At 38.2% G+C, this 19,048-nt stretch overlaps 2 protein-coding genes across 3 annotated transcripts in view; both read left to right on the plus strand.

Annotated features, from left to right (window-relative positions):
• Positions 1-19,048, plus strand: part of LOC149787197 (uncharacterized) — a 109,259-nt gene that overhangs the window by 18,442 nt on the left and 71,769 nt on the right. The window lies entirely within an intron of this gene.
• On the plus strand, positions 65-18,344 carry LOC149787198 (gamma-butyrobetaine dioxygenase-like). 2 transcript variants are annotated; one of them, XM_089978354.1, is made up of 7 exons: positions 65-175; positions 8,775-8,915; positions 15,815-15,875; positions 16,370-16,423; positions 17,380-17,448; positions 17,848-17,955; positions 18,152-18,344. In XM_089978354.1, exons 1-7 carry the CDS (start codon positions 120-122, stop codon positions 18,257-18,259), a joined length of 597 nt encoding a protein of 198 aa, XP_089834480.1. In that variant the 5' UTR covers positions 65-119; the 3' UTR covers positions 18,260-18,344. The 2 variants fall into 2 exon arrangements, with proteins under 2 accessions (XP_089834480.1, XP_089834481.1); XM_089978355.1 differs by lacking the exon at positions 65-175 and adding an exon at positions 6,435-8,020.

Here is a 19,048-nt window from a genome sequence, read left to right on the forward strand (position 1 = left end):
AACGGGATGCCGTGTAAATGGTGATTTTAGTAGGTGACTTATCTTGTTCCTAGGTTTTTGATGTTCAGGAATGCAGACCTTCCCATGTCGCTTACTCCCCAGTGAAACTGCCTCTTCACATGGACTACCTATACCAAGATGCTGCACCAGGGATACAGTTTCTGCACTGTATTCGGTAAAATAGATTCCCCGTTTATTGACTTTTTATCAGCACAATAATATGAAATGTATCTTTTTATCAATGGTGTTACCTAGTTATTACTAAAAAACATAACTATTATTTCTAGTCATTTGCTGAAATACGAGAAACGGACGGTATGAAAACGGTCCATATCAACGTCAATGATTCCGCTGTAGAACAATGGGTCACAAAATCCCACTTGTAAATATGTTGTGTTTTTAGAAATAATAGGCACCAATCTTAATTTAGTTTTGAAATGTGCAGCTAAATTTTGATATATTTGGAACTTTTGATTTGGATGTGCCTATGTAAAAAAAACACGCACAGATAATCGGCCTTTGCAGACAGACTTTCGGTTTTTTCTAAGCATGTGAGGTAGAAATATAAATACATGAAAAAGCTGGATTGTGCCTCACTGATGCTACGTGAAAACTTGGAACGTTTAAAATTGTCAGCTCTTTGTGAGAAGTATTTCTGATACTCAATTTCGGTCAAGAACAAAAGCAAGCACAAGATTTTAAACATTCTTCTATGATGCTTATAGTGTACTTTTTGGAATAGTCAATTAAAGATAATTACAAAAACTGTACCAAAAAACCCAACAGTTTCTACTTGAAATTAATAAAATCAATAAAATAGCAAGTCTTCAGCGTCACTGTGCAAATTAATTTTTTATTATAAGATCAGATACAATTCTGTTTCAAACCCTGATCCTATCATATTAACAGTTAAATACAATCTAACAATATCCGTACACAAATTGATATAGCAAACAAAATGATATTGATATCTAACCATGGGTTGATGTGAAAGGAATTTTTTCTTCTGATTAACAGGATTAGAATGACATTAATCTATCGAGTCAAGGAAACAGTAACGAAATTATACACTATTGCTAATTTATACACTGTTGTTAATATATACACTGTAGCTAATGTATTCATAGTGGTCAGCACTGTAAAATTAATTACATCATATTCAAATATCTAAAAATTCAAAATATTATGAACTATGACATATTTAAAATTAGTAGAACTTTTTCAAAACTAATCAGTATATTAAGGGAACCTAACTTTCGGCTAATTGTTATGTGTGGTTTTATTTAATTCAGACTGTGAAAACTTGCATCGCCAATCGTATTTTTGTAGTGACTTTGAAATCAAATCTTTCTTTCGAAGTTGTTTTGACCGGATTGCCTCTGTTACCTTAACGGAATATCTCATGTGTATTATGCAAACTGAAATTATAACAAAACCACAAGTCTTGTGATGATCTTACAATTTACGTTGCAAGCGATCCATAGAGCAATGTGTTGCCGGATGGAAACGGCGTCCAGTTAGGTATCATTTTAAATCTCTGTAAAAAAATATGTATAGATACTGATTAAAATGTTTGGTACATATTCTTACAATATTAACACGTAAAACTGAATATTGGGCCTCGTTTTGAAGTCACATAGTCATTTGCCACTGTGCTATTTGTTGGCAATACTGCAATTTCTTCTATAAATATGTTACCAGATCATAATACCTTCAGATAACTGCTACTACATCGCAATACCAGCCCTCTCAGATACAGCTTTTAGCTAAAGAGAGCTAAATGTTGTCTGCCGACCTATGTGGTGGTCAGGCAGAGTGATCGCCCGCTAGGTGAAATAATTCGAAACAAAGGCTAACAACCTCTCAGTTACTACTTCCGCTAGTGCCAAGAAGCACGCTGTCGTCACAAGGGGCCTCGCAAAAGCCAGAAACTTGGTGGTAGGTATACCTTTTAAAGTTGGAGAGAATTTTTCCACCTCTAAGGAACGTGTACTCTATATTTTCAACTTGTCTCTGCCTATGGCAACAAAGTTTTGCCAGTTTCCTAACACTTTGTAGTCGTCACACATTTAGGAACTTAAATGGGCAGCCTACGCGACTTCACATGCAGGTTTGGCTGTAATTATTTTATACGTGCTAGACTTTAACACTTATAAAAACTTCTTTTATATGAGTAATTCCATTACGATATGGTACATACTGGTGCATTCCTCTTCTAAGTCATTCGTAGCGTCCGGTCGCCAACTTCAATGATTTTATTTGCACATGTGGTCTGTGAACCATTTCCCTTACAGGTACTTTCCTCAAAATGGATATTACCGCATCTACTTTCTGCATATCTATAACTTTACCTCAGTTCTATTTTATGTGATTTTTTTTTGTGCGTAATGTAGACACTTGCGTATATTTCTGCATTGCATTCGGTTTTGGTCGGACAGGTACAGGTCAGCTATAAATACATGTTTTACTCAGTCGCGCCTTGCCCATGTTTCATAAGCATTCCATCATATGTATAGAGAACTTAGTCACTTGTACGGGTAACCTATGCGACTTTACTAGATAGGTTCGGCCTAGAGACAGGTCTAACCCACATACGGCCTCGAGACCGTAATTCGACACTATAATTTGAGTAGTTCCTCACGCTTCAACAGAAATCAGTTGTCAAGTTCTATACACTATGCCAGGAGAGGAGACTCTTTATTCAGCGATTGTCTCAAAGTCAGTTTTTAATTCTGGACTTCAGCGGCAGACCTCGTCACTCTTTGCCAGCTGCATGCATTATATGCGATTTTAGCTTCAGCTCATGCTACTGGATGTCACGGGAAGATTCAGCCCTCCGAACATCCATTGAGGGCGTTTTACGCCTTTGACTTCCCAGCATTCTGGCCTTCCTCTCCTGCTCCATCACCAGAAGAACATCATTTGTTTCATTTTATGACGAAACTGAAGTTTCCACGAATTTACTTTTACATTCCGGGAAAGTTGCGGACATTCTTACCTGGCTTCATTAGTTGGTGGACGGCTCTATAGTGGGAATACATCAGTATTTCCTTTGGAAACTGCAGCCATCGGCAGTGATATCACTGCTTTTAGGTTGACAAAGCGATACCCCATACATATTCATCGGATGGCCTTTGATAACACTCGGCAATTAGTGCGCTATATCGTTGCCTTGTCTTCTCTCTTGGACTTTTTTGGTCTCTGTAGCTATCTTCCAACACCGGAAACATTGTTGCTCTCTTCTCACAACGAATACATCAGGGTATTTATGGGAATTAGTCTCAATAATGGTCAGAGTACTGAAAGGAGCCGCTAAACAAATTTTGTCAACGGTATTTCCACAGTTATGATTTGCAACTGGCGAAAAGAGAAGTGTGCTACACTTTTCTGAGGTACCATCATATCCAGCAGTGGGCGGGTTTAACTTTTGCTTTTTTTTCTGGTCAGGAAGACAAATAGCAGACTCGGACCTATTATTGTCTCAGTCATGTAAATAAATGTATCCTTCCACTAAAATTCAAACTGATGACTGCTAGATCAGTCCGACTTTTCATCGGTTAATACGATATTGTCATCGCACTCGATCTGACACACGCACATTTTTATATTCCCTTCTATCAAACTTCACGGAAATTAATCCCACCATTAGCTTACAGAGGTACTTGTTATTAGTTTCAAGCTCTTCGATTTCCGATTAAACATAAGTCATATTGGCTTTACGACATTAGTCAACTCAGTTGTCTCCCTGTTCCGTACCACAGCATCAACCTCCATAGCCTAGTTGAACGTCATTCTCCAAAATAATATGGTAAGTTCTATTCTAAGAGAAGAGAAGAACCATCTCATTTCCCTTTTACGTTATCTAGGTTTTCTGATCAATTGAGACAATTCAAACTTATATCTATCTAAACACATCCACCATCTGGGTATAACATTTCTCATCTACCCGAACTTGGTAAGTCATCCACACTCTCGGGTAGACCGGAGTGTCTACTGTGCAAAGTCCATTATAATCAAGAACTCGAAGTCAGTCAGTGAGTCCTTGTATTATTCAATACAGCACTGGATCGTGTCCGCTGGGTCGCGTATAAATGAACCCTCTGCAGATAACTTTGCTATCTAAATGGCTTCCGTTTTCATTGCCATTTGATTAACGGATACGAGGAAGAGGCGAGATTTATGATTCCAGAAACCAGAGGCTTAGTGGAGAAATACTACCTAAAGCTGCAAAACCAGACCTGTAGATATCCACTGGCGCAAGATCCCAGGGTTGGAGAATCTAACACCGGTGATTTACACCATCAGTGACCGAGATAAGTCTCCACATGAATATACTAGAGATGAAAGGTATCGTCAAAGCTTTTCAATGTTAAAATATTCTTCAGAACAAGGTCATGCTCATCGATTCAGCCCATTCGGTGGTAATGTCGTATCTGCTCAAACTCTTCGTTACCAGATCAGCCCAACTCTGCATTCTAGTCTGGGAATTTCGCCGTTGGAGGGCAAAACAGAATATCGACGTCCAGATCAGACACATTATGGCAAACGCAATATCTTGGCCGATTTTCTGTCATGGAGATGATAGTTTCTTCATACAGTAAGGTCTCTCCATCCTCTGGTCTATCATTACATTTGCTAGTTGTCGGTGAGTCAGTTGATATATATTACTGCAACTAGGTAGAATCACAAACTGCACACCTTCATTTCACAGGTAACAGATCGCGAGGCTTGATCCGGTCAAGCCCTTTTTCTGAGCTTGGATAGTCTGTGTGGCTTTGCCTACCGAGCCGCAGTAATCGTCGTTCCAAACGTCATACAGGGACTGTGCGGAGAAGAACTGCAAATCAAATTGATTGCTTCTCTTCGCTGAGACAAATCCTGAATAAACGATCTCCTCAGTCTGGCGTTATATCTACCCAGACATATCCCGTCCAGGCTGAATCTTCTCAAACAGCCTCTGCCTCACGTATTCCGTCCTTGCCCAGGGTACCTCCTTAACGCTTGGCTCTTGTCAGGACAGTCTTGCAGCAAAAAACTCAAATCTTTAGTCGGGAAGGAAATTACACTAGCTAGAGGGCTCTCCACTTGGATAGGACTAGGAAGGGAATTCACGAGTTTTTGGGGACTGGTATCTCGGTCCCACATGTGACCGACATGAAATCATTGGCTGTTCGAAGATGAACGTTGACTCCGATTGCTATTAAGTGCTACCCTTCTATAATGCTAGACACGTTCTGACATCATGGCAGGGATGATCTTGTTCATAACAAAAACCTCTCTGAGTCGTTGTTCAACTTTGACTAATTACATCGTACTATGCCACTTAGTTTCGTTTCCTAAAAGGAATCCTTCCTTTATTCTGATTTGACTCAATTCTAACAAGTTCAAACATTTAGCCCAGACTTCGCTCGAGTATATATGATTTTACAGAGCGATGTTTCCTGCGTAATTGTAAGCATGGATAGTCAATACATCACATGTCCTCTTAGTTGTCGCAAATAACTTTCAGTATCTATCAGTGGCTCGGCGGTAGTTATGACGCAATCTGGTTTTGTTGCCAATAACAGGTTTACGTCCGTGGGAAATCAAGAAGCCATCATACGTCCTCTCATTTCGATACTGACTTATCTCAACAGGATTTCAAACAGGATACATACGTCCACTCAGATTTCATCTCAAGCGAACCGACCCGATTTTTAATGCTCGTAAACGCCTCTTTCTAACTTTTAACCTGGTATAGTGGTCTTAAGCCTTAAGTCCACTCATGCCTTTGTATCTAGATTTTAAAATAATGTAATTAAAGTCTCATTAAAGTGTCTTCTTCTTCTCTTCTGAATAACACTCTATTATTTTTCTTGAGTCTAGTTTGGAAATGTGAATATATGTTTTTTTCGTTTCTGACATCTCATTCAAACGTATCTGATCATTCTTTTCATTTTTAGCGATTTGGCAATTTTATTCCAAATCTTCACTGATATCAATACCTTAGGAGTACGCGGAGTTTTCTGCATACTCCTTTCCCAGTAGCGGAATTTCTTTCCATCTCATTGAATTTGACCTTATTGTAATTTGCGAATGTTACTTCGCAGACGTTTCATCTATAAATATTCTAAATACTCTACCCAATCATAATAAATAAGTGGAACTACTACTACCTCACAGACACAGCTCTCCTAGATATTTCATGGACGACGTGCAGAGTGATCTCGCTTTAGGTATAAGACTTGGCTGCAAAGGCTAAGAACCTCCCACTTACTACAGCAGGAGAAGGCTAGTTCTCTTATGGATGTAACAGCGGGGGGCTGGGAGGGTGCATATATATATTATGATTTTGTAAATATTCTTGAATAAACATTTAACTAAGAAGAAATTGTTTCATTTTTAAATACGTTACACTTCATATGACCTTAGAATTATAGGTAAGAGGTGGAGGCAGATACATTCCCTTACCCCGGAAATACCATATCCGGTCCCGTAAGGTATATGAAACAGCTTCTTTTTAACCCGACTGGAGGGGATTGAAACTGTCGGGGATCGGATTCAAATAGCGAAACCTTCCCCTAACCTCCTGCACATACCGCGGACGTCAGGAAGCCGCGTTTTATGAAGCAGTACGTCGAATTGGAATGGTGACCTGTTGAGCTGCATATATTGGTCTTACCAAATTGAATTGGGCTATTTGGGATGTCATGTCTCGGAGATAAAACCTAGAGAATGTGGACTCTGATCTCCATCCCACAGCTGGAATAACGTTGGTTAGCAAACATTTCCGGTCGAATGGTAAGCAGATGGCAACTGATCTAATCTCGTGTGGCAAAATATGTAAACTGTTCATGTCAGCTGGGGTTATTTCCCTATATGCTGAGTGATTAACTCCATTACTGCAGGACGAGATAGTCTGTTGTAATATATTATAATGTCCATTTATGAGAAAAGAAAAGATGCGTGACAGCCCTCGACGCAGTGGCTATTTTCTATTAAGGCTCCACATGAATGTCCGGAGTGGGTCTTGTAGGTGGCCCTCAGCTGTTGTGTCCAGATGAGTCTGGTTACCCTTGGAAGAAAGCCGGTTCTTGGGGATAAAATAAAAGAGGATGCCGTTATAAGTAAGGACTAATCCGTCTTGCCGGAACTGTTTGTAATTCATGCCTGATAATAGGGCATGCATTTCGCTAATTCTGCCTGCAGTCGCTATGAGGAAGAAGGCCCTGTATGAAAGGTGTATGCCAGGTATGCCCTTGAAATTGGTTGAAAAGATGTCTTGTACAGTCAGCTTAATTCCCAAGATAGGTTGTACTTCGACATAGGGTTAATGTTTTGGCCGTGTATACTTATATTCAGCCAGTAGATTGGAAAAGTCCTTGTTTTGTCCGATAACCTCTCTTCGATGGTGATGAAGGGTTTCAGCGATCATGGAGTGCTGACCTTTTATATTAATCAATTCTAACTTTCTCTTTTTGGAGAAACAGGAGGAAATTAGGTGTCTGCGGTATACATGCATAGATAGGAAGGATATATTAGTTGTGCACCACTGAAGGAAAAGGGGCCATATGCTTTCGTATGCTTCAGACTGGAGGGACTTCGTACCTAAGCGTTCTGTCTACGACTGGTTGGGAAAATTGATTAATTCTTTGAGCCTTTTTAATATGATCCAGAACAATTGGTTCAGTACCTCTGGGTGGTCATTAAACACCTGTCGTTGTGGTTGTTTGAGTATATGAGATAAATCCAAGTTTTAGGAGGTTCCAATGCAGGATTGATGAAGTCATTGATCCACGACCGATCCTATCTGAGTGGAGCAAGGAGGATGAGGCGATAGACTACATCTCTTGCTTTCTGTATCACTTTTAGAATCAGATTTATAGGAGGTTGTTCCAATATAGTGATGGAGCGTCAACTGCCCAATATTTTGGATCCAGGACTGGAGTGACAACGGAAGGGAGTTTGGTATTTCACCTAGTTCCATCGTGTACATCTCTGAGTGAAAACTGAGTGATGGCTCCTTTAGTATTATGAATAGGTAAGTATTTTCCTAGAAACATGTTTTGCTATGCCAATCATACTACAGAACGTTATTTTGTCTCTCGATTAGTGTTAACTGTATGCACAGGTTTAAAGAAACTACAAAGGTAACAAAATTTTTCAGAGCTTTTCTAATACCCAGCTGTTTGAATTTGAATGGGAAAATTATTAACTTTTTGTGGATGACAGTTAACGTAACGGAACTTTCATAAGAATGCATGTTCCAATTTTGCATTACTTGTGAGTACTATTCTGGAAAGGAATGTGATGTGACTGACATTAGTGTATTATTTGAAAGAGTTTTCAATGACTTAAGTGGTGTGTCTCTTAAAATAGAACATGGTGCCAGTTTTACCCATGTGACGTGCTGACAATTGCTCACAGTACTTTTAAGATGATCACATGATGCATAATTATCTGCTACAAATCATTGCACTTGCTCACAATATTTGGGTACTCTTGGTGTCTAGTTTTGGTTTGTTGTTAGCAAGTGTTAGTTTGGTGAAGTTTTGGTTTGCTTGTTCTTTCATCAAACCAATATGATGCGCTTCCGCGAGCCTCTTATAAAGAAATTTAAAGTGCTCTTTTCTTGGGAAACCAAGTGAACAAAGATAATAAATAACAAATTAAATACAAATGTATAATTATTCATTACATACATACATACATACATATATATATATATATATATATATATATATATATATATATATATATGTTTCACCTGTGTCCTCTTGGTTGTATGGCGACAGATTTGACGACACTGTGAAGGGAGGAGATTCAACCTTTGTCGATTTGCTTCATGTTGCCGAGGACTTTCGGAAGCGATACCCCGATGAATTCGAAGTACTTACTAGAATCCCAGTCATATTTTCGAAGGTTCATTTAGACAGGTCAGTATGCTTCTTTACTTGATAATTTAGGCCCATATTCTCGATAAAAAGAGTGAGTGTACAACACGTTGTCTTTTTCGCACATACAAATCAGATACGTATGCAAAGCCTCATAGAATCTCCACCAATCTTCCTTGCAAGGTACTCGACAAATATTTAGAATGTTTACTTGGAGGCGAATTAAAGAGTTGAATTAGTACATGCACGAATATTAGCTCTTTATTCTTAGTAAGTTTTAACCTTTATCTCAATTTACACTTTATAAAAAATTTTGCATATGGGATCATGAAAATTGGTGAGGCATGCATCTTACTATGTAGCAGCATTAGGAAGGTGGGGTGGGGATATCTCAGTATCTTACTTATTACCTACCCACGGTTGCACGCGCAGGAGAAATAGTGGTGATGGATTCGGCTATAATCTTATACCGGATATACCCACGGGTTCGCTGGGGAGTATGACACATGCACGTCGAGAAAAAATGTGATGATTATATCAGCCATGATAAAATATCACGATTGCAGTGTTATTGATCCTCCACATTCATCCTTGAGAAGCATTATTGATTATTACGCGTCAGCCTAAAATGCACTGGCTGAAGATTACATCAATAATCTGGCTGGTAAAGTCCGGTCTTTCAGTATAAATTTCACATGTCTGTAATCTCAAGGACGAAATCATGCCGAAGGAACTGAATTGACCTCAGCCAGGCTTAGGAGACCTTGATCGCTCGCGATATGGAAATATAACTCACTTTTGCAGACAATGAACATTCAAAAGGAAATTAATTTCCTTTATATGTTGGATTGTGTCAGCGGAATGTATTACGCATTGATCAAAAGCGACGTTAACCTTATATATTAGTGCCTGTTTTTTATTTTTTACTTTGTCAGTGGTGAGATTGTTAAATGGATGACATTGTAGAAATACATCGCGCGTTCAAGTCACGAACGCGGATATTTTGTTGTCTGTATTAATATGGCGACGGTCGAGATTAGATTGTTGTAGATAGCAACTGAAAGTCAACTTTGAGGAATGTACTGAACGGTAGTAATCATTACCCGACACATATAATTTCCTTGAGAAGTAGTCAATCAACAATTTGGCCTTAAAACAATCTGTACAACAGCATTATATGACATATGTATCTGCAATCTCAAGGTATGCATATCTGTTCTTTACTATCTCCTTTTTAAATCATTGGAAACAATGACTCACATATAACCATTAACATCGAGATAATATATTTAAAATACGATAAAACAACTGTTGGAATTCTTTGCTCACAGTCAGATTTAAGAGTACTGATTAACGTAATGGCCGGCTGCAGGTCGGCGATTACATCATTCAACATTTTTATGGCCGAATCGAGCCTGTCTCAAGCATAGTTATTTGATGAGTTAGTGGTTTGCCGCTAAACCAGATAGCAGATTTATTAAAATAATAAGCATTCGAGCCTGTATAGACGCCTTAGTATAGAGATTTGTCTGGGATCTGTCTCTACATTACCAATCACCGTGTTTAAACTCACGAATGTGGATTTCACCAACTTCACCCCAAAACTTCACTGATTTCATACTTTGTCAGAGCTTCAAATCGGCATGTAACGATTTTATGTAATCCTACAGCATGGTTGGTTTTTCAGCAATATCGGGAAGTTTCATCGGAATATGACTGGACATTCCAAAATATTCATCGATGGTTTTACTGTCGTCGTGGAAATCATTGGATGATTTGTCAAAGGCGCCCAACCTGACTGGGAGCGTGTGGATACAGGCTTTGGTAATTTCTGTTTTAGAGTGTAACATTTAAACATTATCCAGCGCAGTTAGTTTCGTAACGACATCATCCAGTTTTGTTTTGACAAGATTTGGTTTTCACAAAATTCATCGATTATTTTAGACTTTAGAGTCTTCCTGGACATTTGTACATGAAAGTTTAAACGCCTTTACATGCTTAATTTCGCAAGTTCGCGTATCGTTTGTCTCGGTCTTTTTCTGGGTCACGCACAGGAACAACTTTCGTATTGTTCATGCTGAGTTCACACCGTATTGTCTCTGGTATAAAACGACTTCGTACATCATTTGCGATCAGCGCACATGACATTCCATTATCTCTTTTTACACTTGCCTCATTGATTTTGACGAAATTACCGGAACCGGTCTTGGTATTTTAGTACTATCAGTCACTTTAACAATGTTAGTTTTAATCTGACCAAACTGATTTTGATGTACCACAACTTCTTTAATATCTACCATAGTATAGTCCACTAGCGTGGCTAAGTCGTCTCATGTGGCAAATTTGTATGTGTCCACGAACGCGGCTTGTATGCCGTCTCAACGCACAACGATCATCCAAAAATGTCTGTGTTCATATTTTTATTACAGCAATGTTTAATTACCCATACTGGTTACGTTCTAAAAATCACTGTGCCGTATCTTTGTGCAACGCAATCACCAGATTGGAATTGTCTGTCACCGCAATAAGTACTTCTATAGCTTCTTCCCCACCTATAGGAGGAAATCATCGCGGTTTGTGATGGCAGCGTTGATACCTAGAGAGGTGTGTTGCTTCCACTGAGCGGCCTATTTTGTGTGCCCCTGATCAACGTGCCGTTGCAACATTTGGTGCTATTTTAGTGTCTACATATCCTGCAGTGCAAAGGATAGCGGATTTTACAGCGGCTGGTGCAGTGGGGATGGCGGAGACTTTTCAGCGGCAGCCCTGCTGATATTGTTGAGAGAAAGAGGATTTGTGACAGAGTGGCGACATCAGACGCAGACAGCGTTATTTCGATACCACGACATAATTTGTGTGCCTCATTGAAATGACGGATCTGTCGCTAGGTTACCCCTAGTTTATTTTGCTCCCCCACGAATTATGTGTTTGATAATGGCAGTGTTACTCTCCAGTCGTTTTTGGCGGCCGATAGTGTCACTCATATGCAACATAAAATAATATTGATAATAGCACACTTGTTCATCCCTTAACACGGATGCGTGCATGTCAAATGCAGGTTCTGATACAAGTTTGAACATTTTGTATCAAAGTGGATGAAACTTGGTTGTTTGAGCCACGCTGCCCGCAAACAAGATTCGCAGTTATATTACTGTATGGCATTATCAAATTATTTACTCGCTCGGCTGAGGTGGCATTGATGGTTTAACTGACTCTTGCGATCATGTCTTCCGCCATAGAAGACATGCGACAATTAGTGGTTTATCCTTCTGGAAACCAATCTCGATTATATGACTTTTGTCGTTGAGATCCCACTGGATATCGCTGTCATTGGATTACCCCGGAGAACCACAATGGCCTTCTGACATTTGTTTTGTTAACCAGCGAAATCTTGTGTTCACTAGCCGTTTGAAAATGTTGCTAATTAACCCCTGAATAACATCGCTAAGCCCATATCGGTAATAAACTCGGTGCACAGGGAAGCGTGAGTTTACGACCTTGAAGGGGTAGAAGCGTGCGCGTGTAAGATCGATATTGTTTATTTTGTCGCTTGCCACTAACTATAACTCATTCAGAAAAGATATAAAAAACATATTTCAGGCGGGTAACGTTTAGATCGACGGCGTCGCAAGTGATATTTATCTCGATCGTCAATGTGATGCACGCAATTATAGGAGCTATATGACATGCATCGCGAACTGGAAAAGTAACCACTTTTTGTTCCCCAGTCGTGCCTGATGGCCACCCGAGTACGGTCTTGATTAAAGACGCTCCTACGTCTACGAGGTACCCTCAGTGGATATTTCAATCAAGGAGCTTAATATGAGATCGTGAACGGTAACTGCGATTTTAGAATCATGATAAGTTATCGCGCTTATATAACGTGGAAATTCAGCACTCATTTCATCGATCTCGTAAGCGCCGTGAGGAAAAAAATTGTGTGTTATTGGTTGGTAGACCACCAATTGGTGCCATTATTATGGTGAACTAACTGTAATACACAAGAAGTTGAGCCACCGATATCTCAAGTTGGTTACTAGGCATCCATGATTCCGGAAGGAAACAAAACATCAACACCGTCATTGTGGTATTAGGAGTGATATGATCAATTATTCTATCGAGTCGTCAAATTACTCCAGCTGTTAAATCCATTATATTGCTGACACGTGTGTAATTGAGGCGATGAATCGCTGCCGTCCCTGTACACGTCACTTATTAGCTCGTTGATCAGCGCCGCGTATACATGGAACTAGTACCCCTAAAATATTGCTGCTGCATCGTTAATGATATTGTGGGAAGTGTTGTCCGCATGTAACCTTCTCTCGAGGTTTATAATCGATCAGTTTGTCTCATAAAGTCATCCGGAAACCACTATCTTTAGTTGGCTTTTTCAGATGGAGGTTGAGTTGATTCTGTACGCGCTTATATTTACATGGGTCAAAACCCTACTGCGTATGCAAATTATTGCCATACAGGGTAATCGTTGCTTTTGGCCGTCTTATCTGTTTGTTGTGGCACCTCGGATTGCTCAAATGACCCCCCGGGAGACGCGCTAGTTTTTTGTTGGCTTAATGAAAGGGTGAAATGTTTGTTCGAATCCCGCACTGAGATCGTCCTTGGTTGAGTGACGCGATTGTAATTTTTGTTTGACTGTATCACGCGCTGGTAAATATTGTTGTAACGTTTTTCCGCTAGTCGTTGTTTTCGTGACGTTATTATTATTGCACACTCCAATGCACAAGCGTCCTGTGCATTTACAAGTAAAGAAAATAAATATTATTAAATATTATAAAAAATGGATGCAAAATTATAGAACTGATAAGAACTGATAAGCAGTGAAACTCTAACTTTCAAATAGAAAATCACTATTCTTCCAAAAATTGTGAATGTAACATATGTATTAAAAAAATGAAGTAGAGCGAATACGTAAACGACGCCGCCCATGATTACAGTTCGAGTACAGAAGTATCATGGAATTTAGGTCATATATTCTCAAATCTTTTATCGTCTCACATGAAAAAATTAAACTTGGACTAATAGTTGAATCTATCCGCAGGGCCGTAGGAGAAAAGTTTAAAAAGGAAAAGGGAATCAGTATATTGACGATCTCTCCAATATATCTGACCGGCAGCGTGTCACCTACACAGTGCTTTTGTACCTTAATGCATCCAATCCAATATTGCACTGACATCGATATGGTTACCAACCCATGTGATTGACTATAAGTGTCCGGTTGTACTCGTCAAAAGAAATTTTTAAAACGGTTTATAAAATCCATCAGGCCAGAACACCATGTGACATCAATAATTCTGAGCTTGTGCGAGTCTGCCCCGTTAAAAATAAATAGGATATTGACGATGGAGTTCTGTGTGCATCGTTTTGCCAGATATGTGACGTCAGTGTTATTGTGTCTGCCCTTGGAAAATATCGCTGCCCTTGCTTTTGGATTAGATTGTATATATAACATGTCGCATATGCATTCATTCAACTATACGCGCGTGGGCCATTAAGTTAGCCATGAGAGAGAGAGAGAGAGAGAGAGAGAGAGAGAGAGAGAGAGAGAGAAATCTAATAGGAAATGTCTGGAGATATTTCGTTGCGATAAAACTTTGAACGCATAGACCACATTGCTCATCAAACTGCTCGGCCACATAATTGATCACGCAGAGGTGTTTTCCTACGTAATCTAATGTGACATACTTCACACGGAATACGACCGCCACCTTCTCTAACTCTGTCAGCACGTATCCAACATAATGTGTTGCCACAATATGTCTATAATGTTGTGTCTTCCAAAACAAGGTGCCATTGACACTTACATTTTGCAATCATTCTTATCAGAATTTTAATTTTTTAATTTATTGTTAGCGGTCTGAGACTTTTTGTCAATGTGCGGATGCGTCTGGCAGATGGCCCGGGGAGTATCTGCTATAAAAATTGTTGACGAACGCATCCTCACAATTTGTTGCATCGCGCGCACTGGAGTAGGTAATATATAAGATGCATATATGATCCCTTCCTCCCGTATCACACCCGCATAACAAAGGTAAGTCACCGTTACCAATGTTTGACTCCTCACTGACTTCTCTAAACTTCGTTGCATTTAATTCTTTTTATCATGTTCTATTCTTGTTGAAACTATCAACCAAGATGATAATATGCAGCTATCTTAGTACGACACCATTACAACAAGAAGGTCAATGCCACTAACATACAACATTTTACTTGTTTAGGTTAAGTTTGTGCATATAGGTTTTGACTAAATATACCGTTTCCACTCTGCAAAAGATTCTGTTTTACGTACAAGGAGGAAACGTTTTAGGGAGATGCATTATATAATTGCCACGAACTCTTTATAAAATTTGGTCAATGTTTTCAATACTTACGCTTCACTGACTTTGGTTACCTTATGTTTTTTTATAGTCTGTTTTACTCTCTGTTAACTTAGAATAGTCCAACATGACGACTGATTGCATTTGTTAGTACCACACCCTTACATACAAAAATGTAGATAGCATTTTACTGGTTAAGCTTATGTTTTTGTGTTTAGCCCATAACCAAATATGCCTTGTTGCATCATGTGTACATGCTGGTATATATAGCACTATCCAACCGTGTAATGGGATCCGTCTATTTGAAGACTAAGCCCTAAAGTAGGTCACTGTGCATTTAATTCACGGCCATATTTAACACTGACTCTTTCACTGTGACCTACATTTCATATTTTGATGGCTTAGGCTAAGAGTTTACTTTTAGTTAAATACCAAGTGGGTCTTTGCCTGGAGACGCTATACTATCTAGAATTATGAAAGTTGGTGATGATATGCACTACTCTCTCATTTCCCGAGGATTTTTTATGGCCCATAGTTTATGCTTCTCTTATCATAAGCGTTAAGTATATTTATAACACTGTTTTGCAGTTTGAATCCAATCTTTTTCAGAGAACATCCAATATACATGGTCCATGAACGAAAACATATTGAGGTGAACGGCGTTGGTGAGGCAAGTTACAATTCTCTCAATCTCTTTCCCTCTCTCTCTCACCCCCCCCCCCTCTGGACTGGATAAAAATTAACGTTAGGAATTGTGTGGCACATACTGCTTTTACACTTTACTATACCCATATTCCTTGATCGTTTCCAATGAAAAATCATTTTAGCAGTATCAGCAAATACTGTTATTAAAAGAATCCATGACAAGTGTAGAAAGTCCTATTCTTGTTAAGACTTGTGTTAAAATAAGGAAACAATGTTAAAACATTGGTCCCTTTTCTACTTATTTTGCTATATATATGACATTATGAAATGAGATGTAAAAGTAATATTTAAGAATTGACTTACATGAAATTACCAAAATATTCTGCAAAATATGTTTTGTTTTAATTGCCATAGTAAAATTTAATTTGTTTTCATGACATAAAAAACATTTATTGTGGTATAACGTATGGACAAATAGCTATTTCTCTGTCCATAATATAATATATTAATTTATCGTAGATTGTGAGGATTAGTTGGCATCCATTTACACAGTCTTCAATGGCAGTACCCGAAGTAAGTCACTCAGTCAGTTGGTATATCAGTTAGATATAAAGAGAACAAATAGTGATGTTGCATGGCAGCGATACAAAATAACGTTCTGTACAACATAATCATCGTCATCGTCGTCAATAATTGCAGCATCAGAAGTGATTCTAGCAGCCATAACTTTGCGATACCAAATTTAATAACTGATTGAAGCGGTATTGCGTTGAAAGTTACATGTAAATTAAATGTTATGACTTTGTAAGGTACATGACGTTAGTAGCGTAACCTAGTAATGATACATATAAACATACACGATCAGTTGGTATAACTGTGTAGGGTGATAGAAATGCACATCATAAAATGATATGACTTTTGTGAGATACTTGAAAGATACATGATGAAGATGTCTGTCCTTATAAGGCGATTGAAACACATATTGAAATTGTACGAATTTTTAAGGTATTTTAGACATACATTAACATGTTTATTTCCAAACTCTATCACGTTTACACCATGCATCGCATGAAACTTTTGCGATAGTTGACATAGTATCAAAGCAACACGAAAACCGAATCTTTGCCAAGTAGAAGGGCTACAATGTCATTTTATAACATAATAATGATTTATTCGTTAGATATATTCCAAAAAGTCAGGTAAATACTACTTTAATAAAGGATTGTTTGATACCTACATTAAGCCTTTATCATTCAGTCTTTTCCACTGTGTTGCACATTTACATTTCGATTGTGTGTGGACTTTTTATGGTTAAATTTCTTTAAATTCGTTACTTCTTTTTCTCAATCTACTCGACTTTGTCTTCTTCGAACGGAAAAGCATTGAACTAGTGCGTAGGTCTGTTAGGTCTCTTGAATAAACTTATTTTTATTTATTTTTATTCTTATTCCACAAGGACGTTTTGTAGGTACTTTTTTCGATTGAACAATTTTTATTTTGCCCCCTGATATTGTCCTTATTCAACTTAGGGAGATCTGGAGGGATACTTCGACGCCTACCTGAAGTTTGCAAACATGATACAAACATCACCTTCGTATGTAAGTCGACCAGTCATTTCCTCCGGATATGGATAATCTTTTACGAACACCTGCATTAGCTGTTGGCCAATGTGCATAACAGGCTGCTCTTTTATAATCGTAATACTCGGCAGCCATTTTGAGCTTGTTTATTCCTGATTTATTTAATTTAGGTTATTTTAAATGGAGCCAAAAAATCTATTTGCAGCACATGTAAACAATTATTTATTCATATACTAAGTTTATTAAAGACAGTAATGCAAAACAAGAAAGATACAATAAGCAGTGAAGACAACAACGCAGCTATATTAATCTAAATAACGTGTGTAATAATTCCAAAAGTCTGTTTATATCTAATGAAATAAATAATAAACAGCAACACAAATGAACAAAACTAATTCATGACGGTCTGTATTTCAGAGAAAACTACGTCTGAGACCGGGAGACCTGATGGGATTTAATAACAGAAGGATGTTGCATGGCAGAACTGCCTACTATGAAACCATTGCGGGACAAAGACATCTGCAGGTCTGTTTGCCCGTTATGGTGTATCTATACTTTATTCATATATATTCCTAATAGTTCCTTCTTTGAATAAAACCAATATTCGGTCTATCATTAAAGCCTCGCTAGTTTTAGATTAAACGTCGCTATAAATGTCAAAATGAAGTTCTCCTATCCTGAAATATATCATTGCATTTAAACCAATTTTCATTATTTTCAGGGGTGTTCCGTGAGCATTGACGAGTTCAAAAGCAGGTTGCAAGTTTTGTCCTGTACTGTTGGTGATGGCAGATTAGTAAAGAGGGTATTCAATGGCAGTTCATTCTAAGAACATTCATTCACATGACGCAAAGACTCAACATTTAGTTTTACTTTGGATGTATAGAAAAACCATTGTTTCGTGATCATTCGTCTAAAATGAAAGCTTGAAGAAGAATTTAGGCTATGCTTGCCTAAGAAATGTAGGTATGGACATTAATTAGAGATTTATTCATATATGCGACTAAAAGGGGACGGAGATTATTCTTCTATCCGACAATGTATGTTTGCAAACATTTTTATGTTAAAATATGTATATACAATGATTGAGGATTTCAAAATGAAAACTGCATTCTATTTTTAATTTTCTTCCAAAGATGCTCCTGTATCTGAAGTTAAAGTGCGTCAAGATCAAATGATTTATTTTATATCAAGATTACAAACATCGTTCTTGGTATAGCATAAAGACGTGAACTATATCTGGCAAATATTCAGATTTCCTTTACGTTTCCATGATATTTGTCCAAAGTGCATGCGGTAAATAAGGGTATTGTATATTATAGTAATGGTAATATCTCGTTTGTGACACTTCCACACAGAATTAGAGATTAGTCCTAATGATCAGCGGAATATCACATATAGTTGCATGAAACTCACCCGACAATAAATACACTTATAACAATCACACGAGTCTGTGCCGAGTCGCAGATACGGGATGATTATAATGATCAATCTTTATGTCCATTGACTGATGTTTCACAAATGCGTGATGATTAGTTTTATCATATTTTATACAAATAATGTGAGTATTCAAAACTGCGTCGATGATACTAATAATATAGACATATGATTGATATGA

Source organism: Sinohyriopsis cumingii, chromosome 12, assembly GCF_028554795.1.
Source record: "Sinohyriopsis cumingii isolate HCF-2022 chromosome 12, ASM2855479v2, whole genome shotgun sequence".
NCBI lineage: Eukaryota > Metazoa > Mollusca > Bivalvia > Unionida > Unionidae > Sinohyriopsis > Sinohyriopsis cumingii.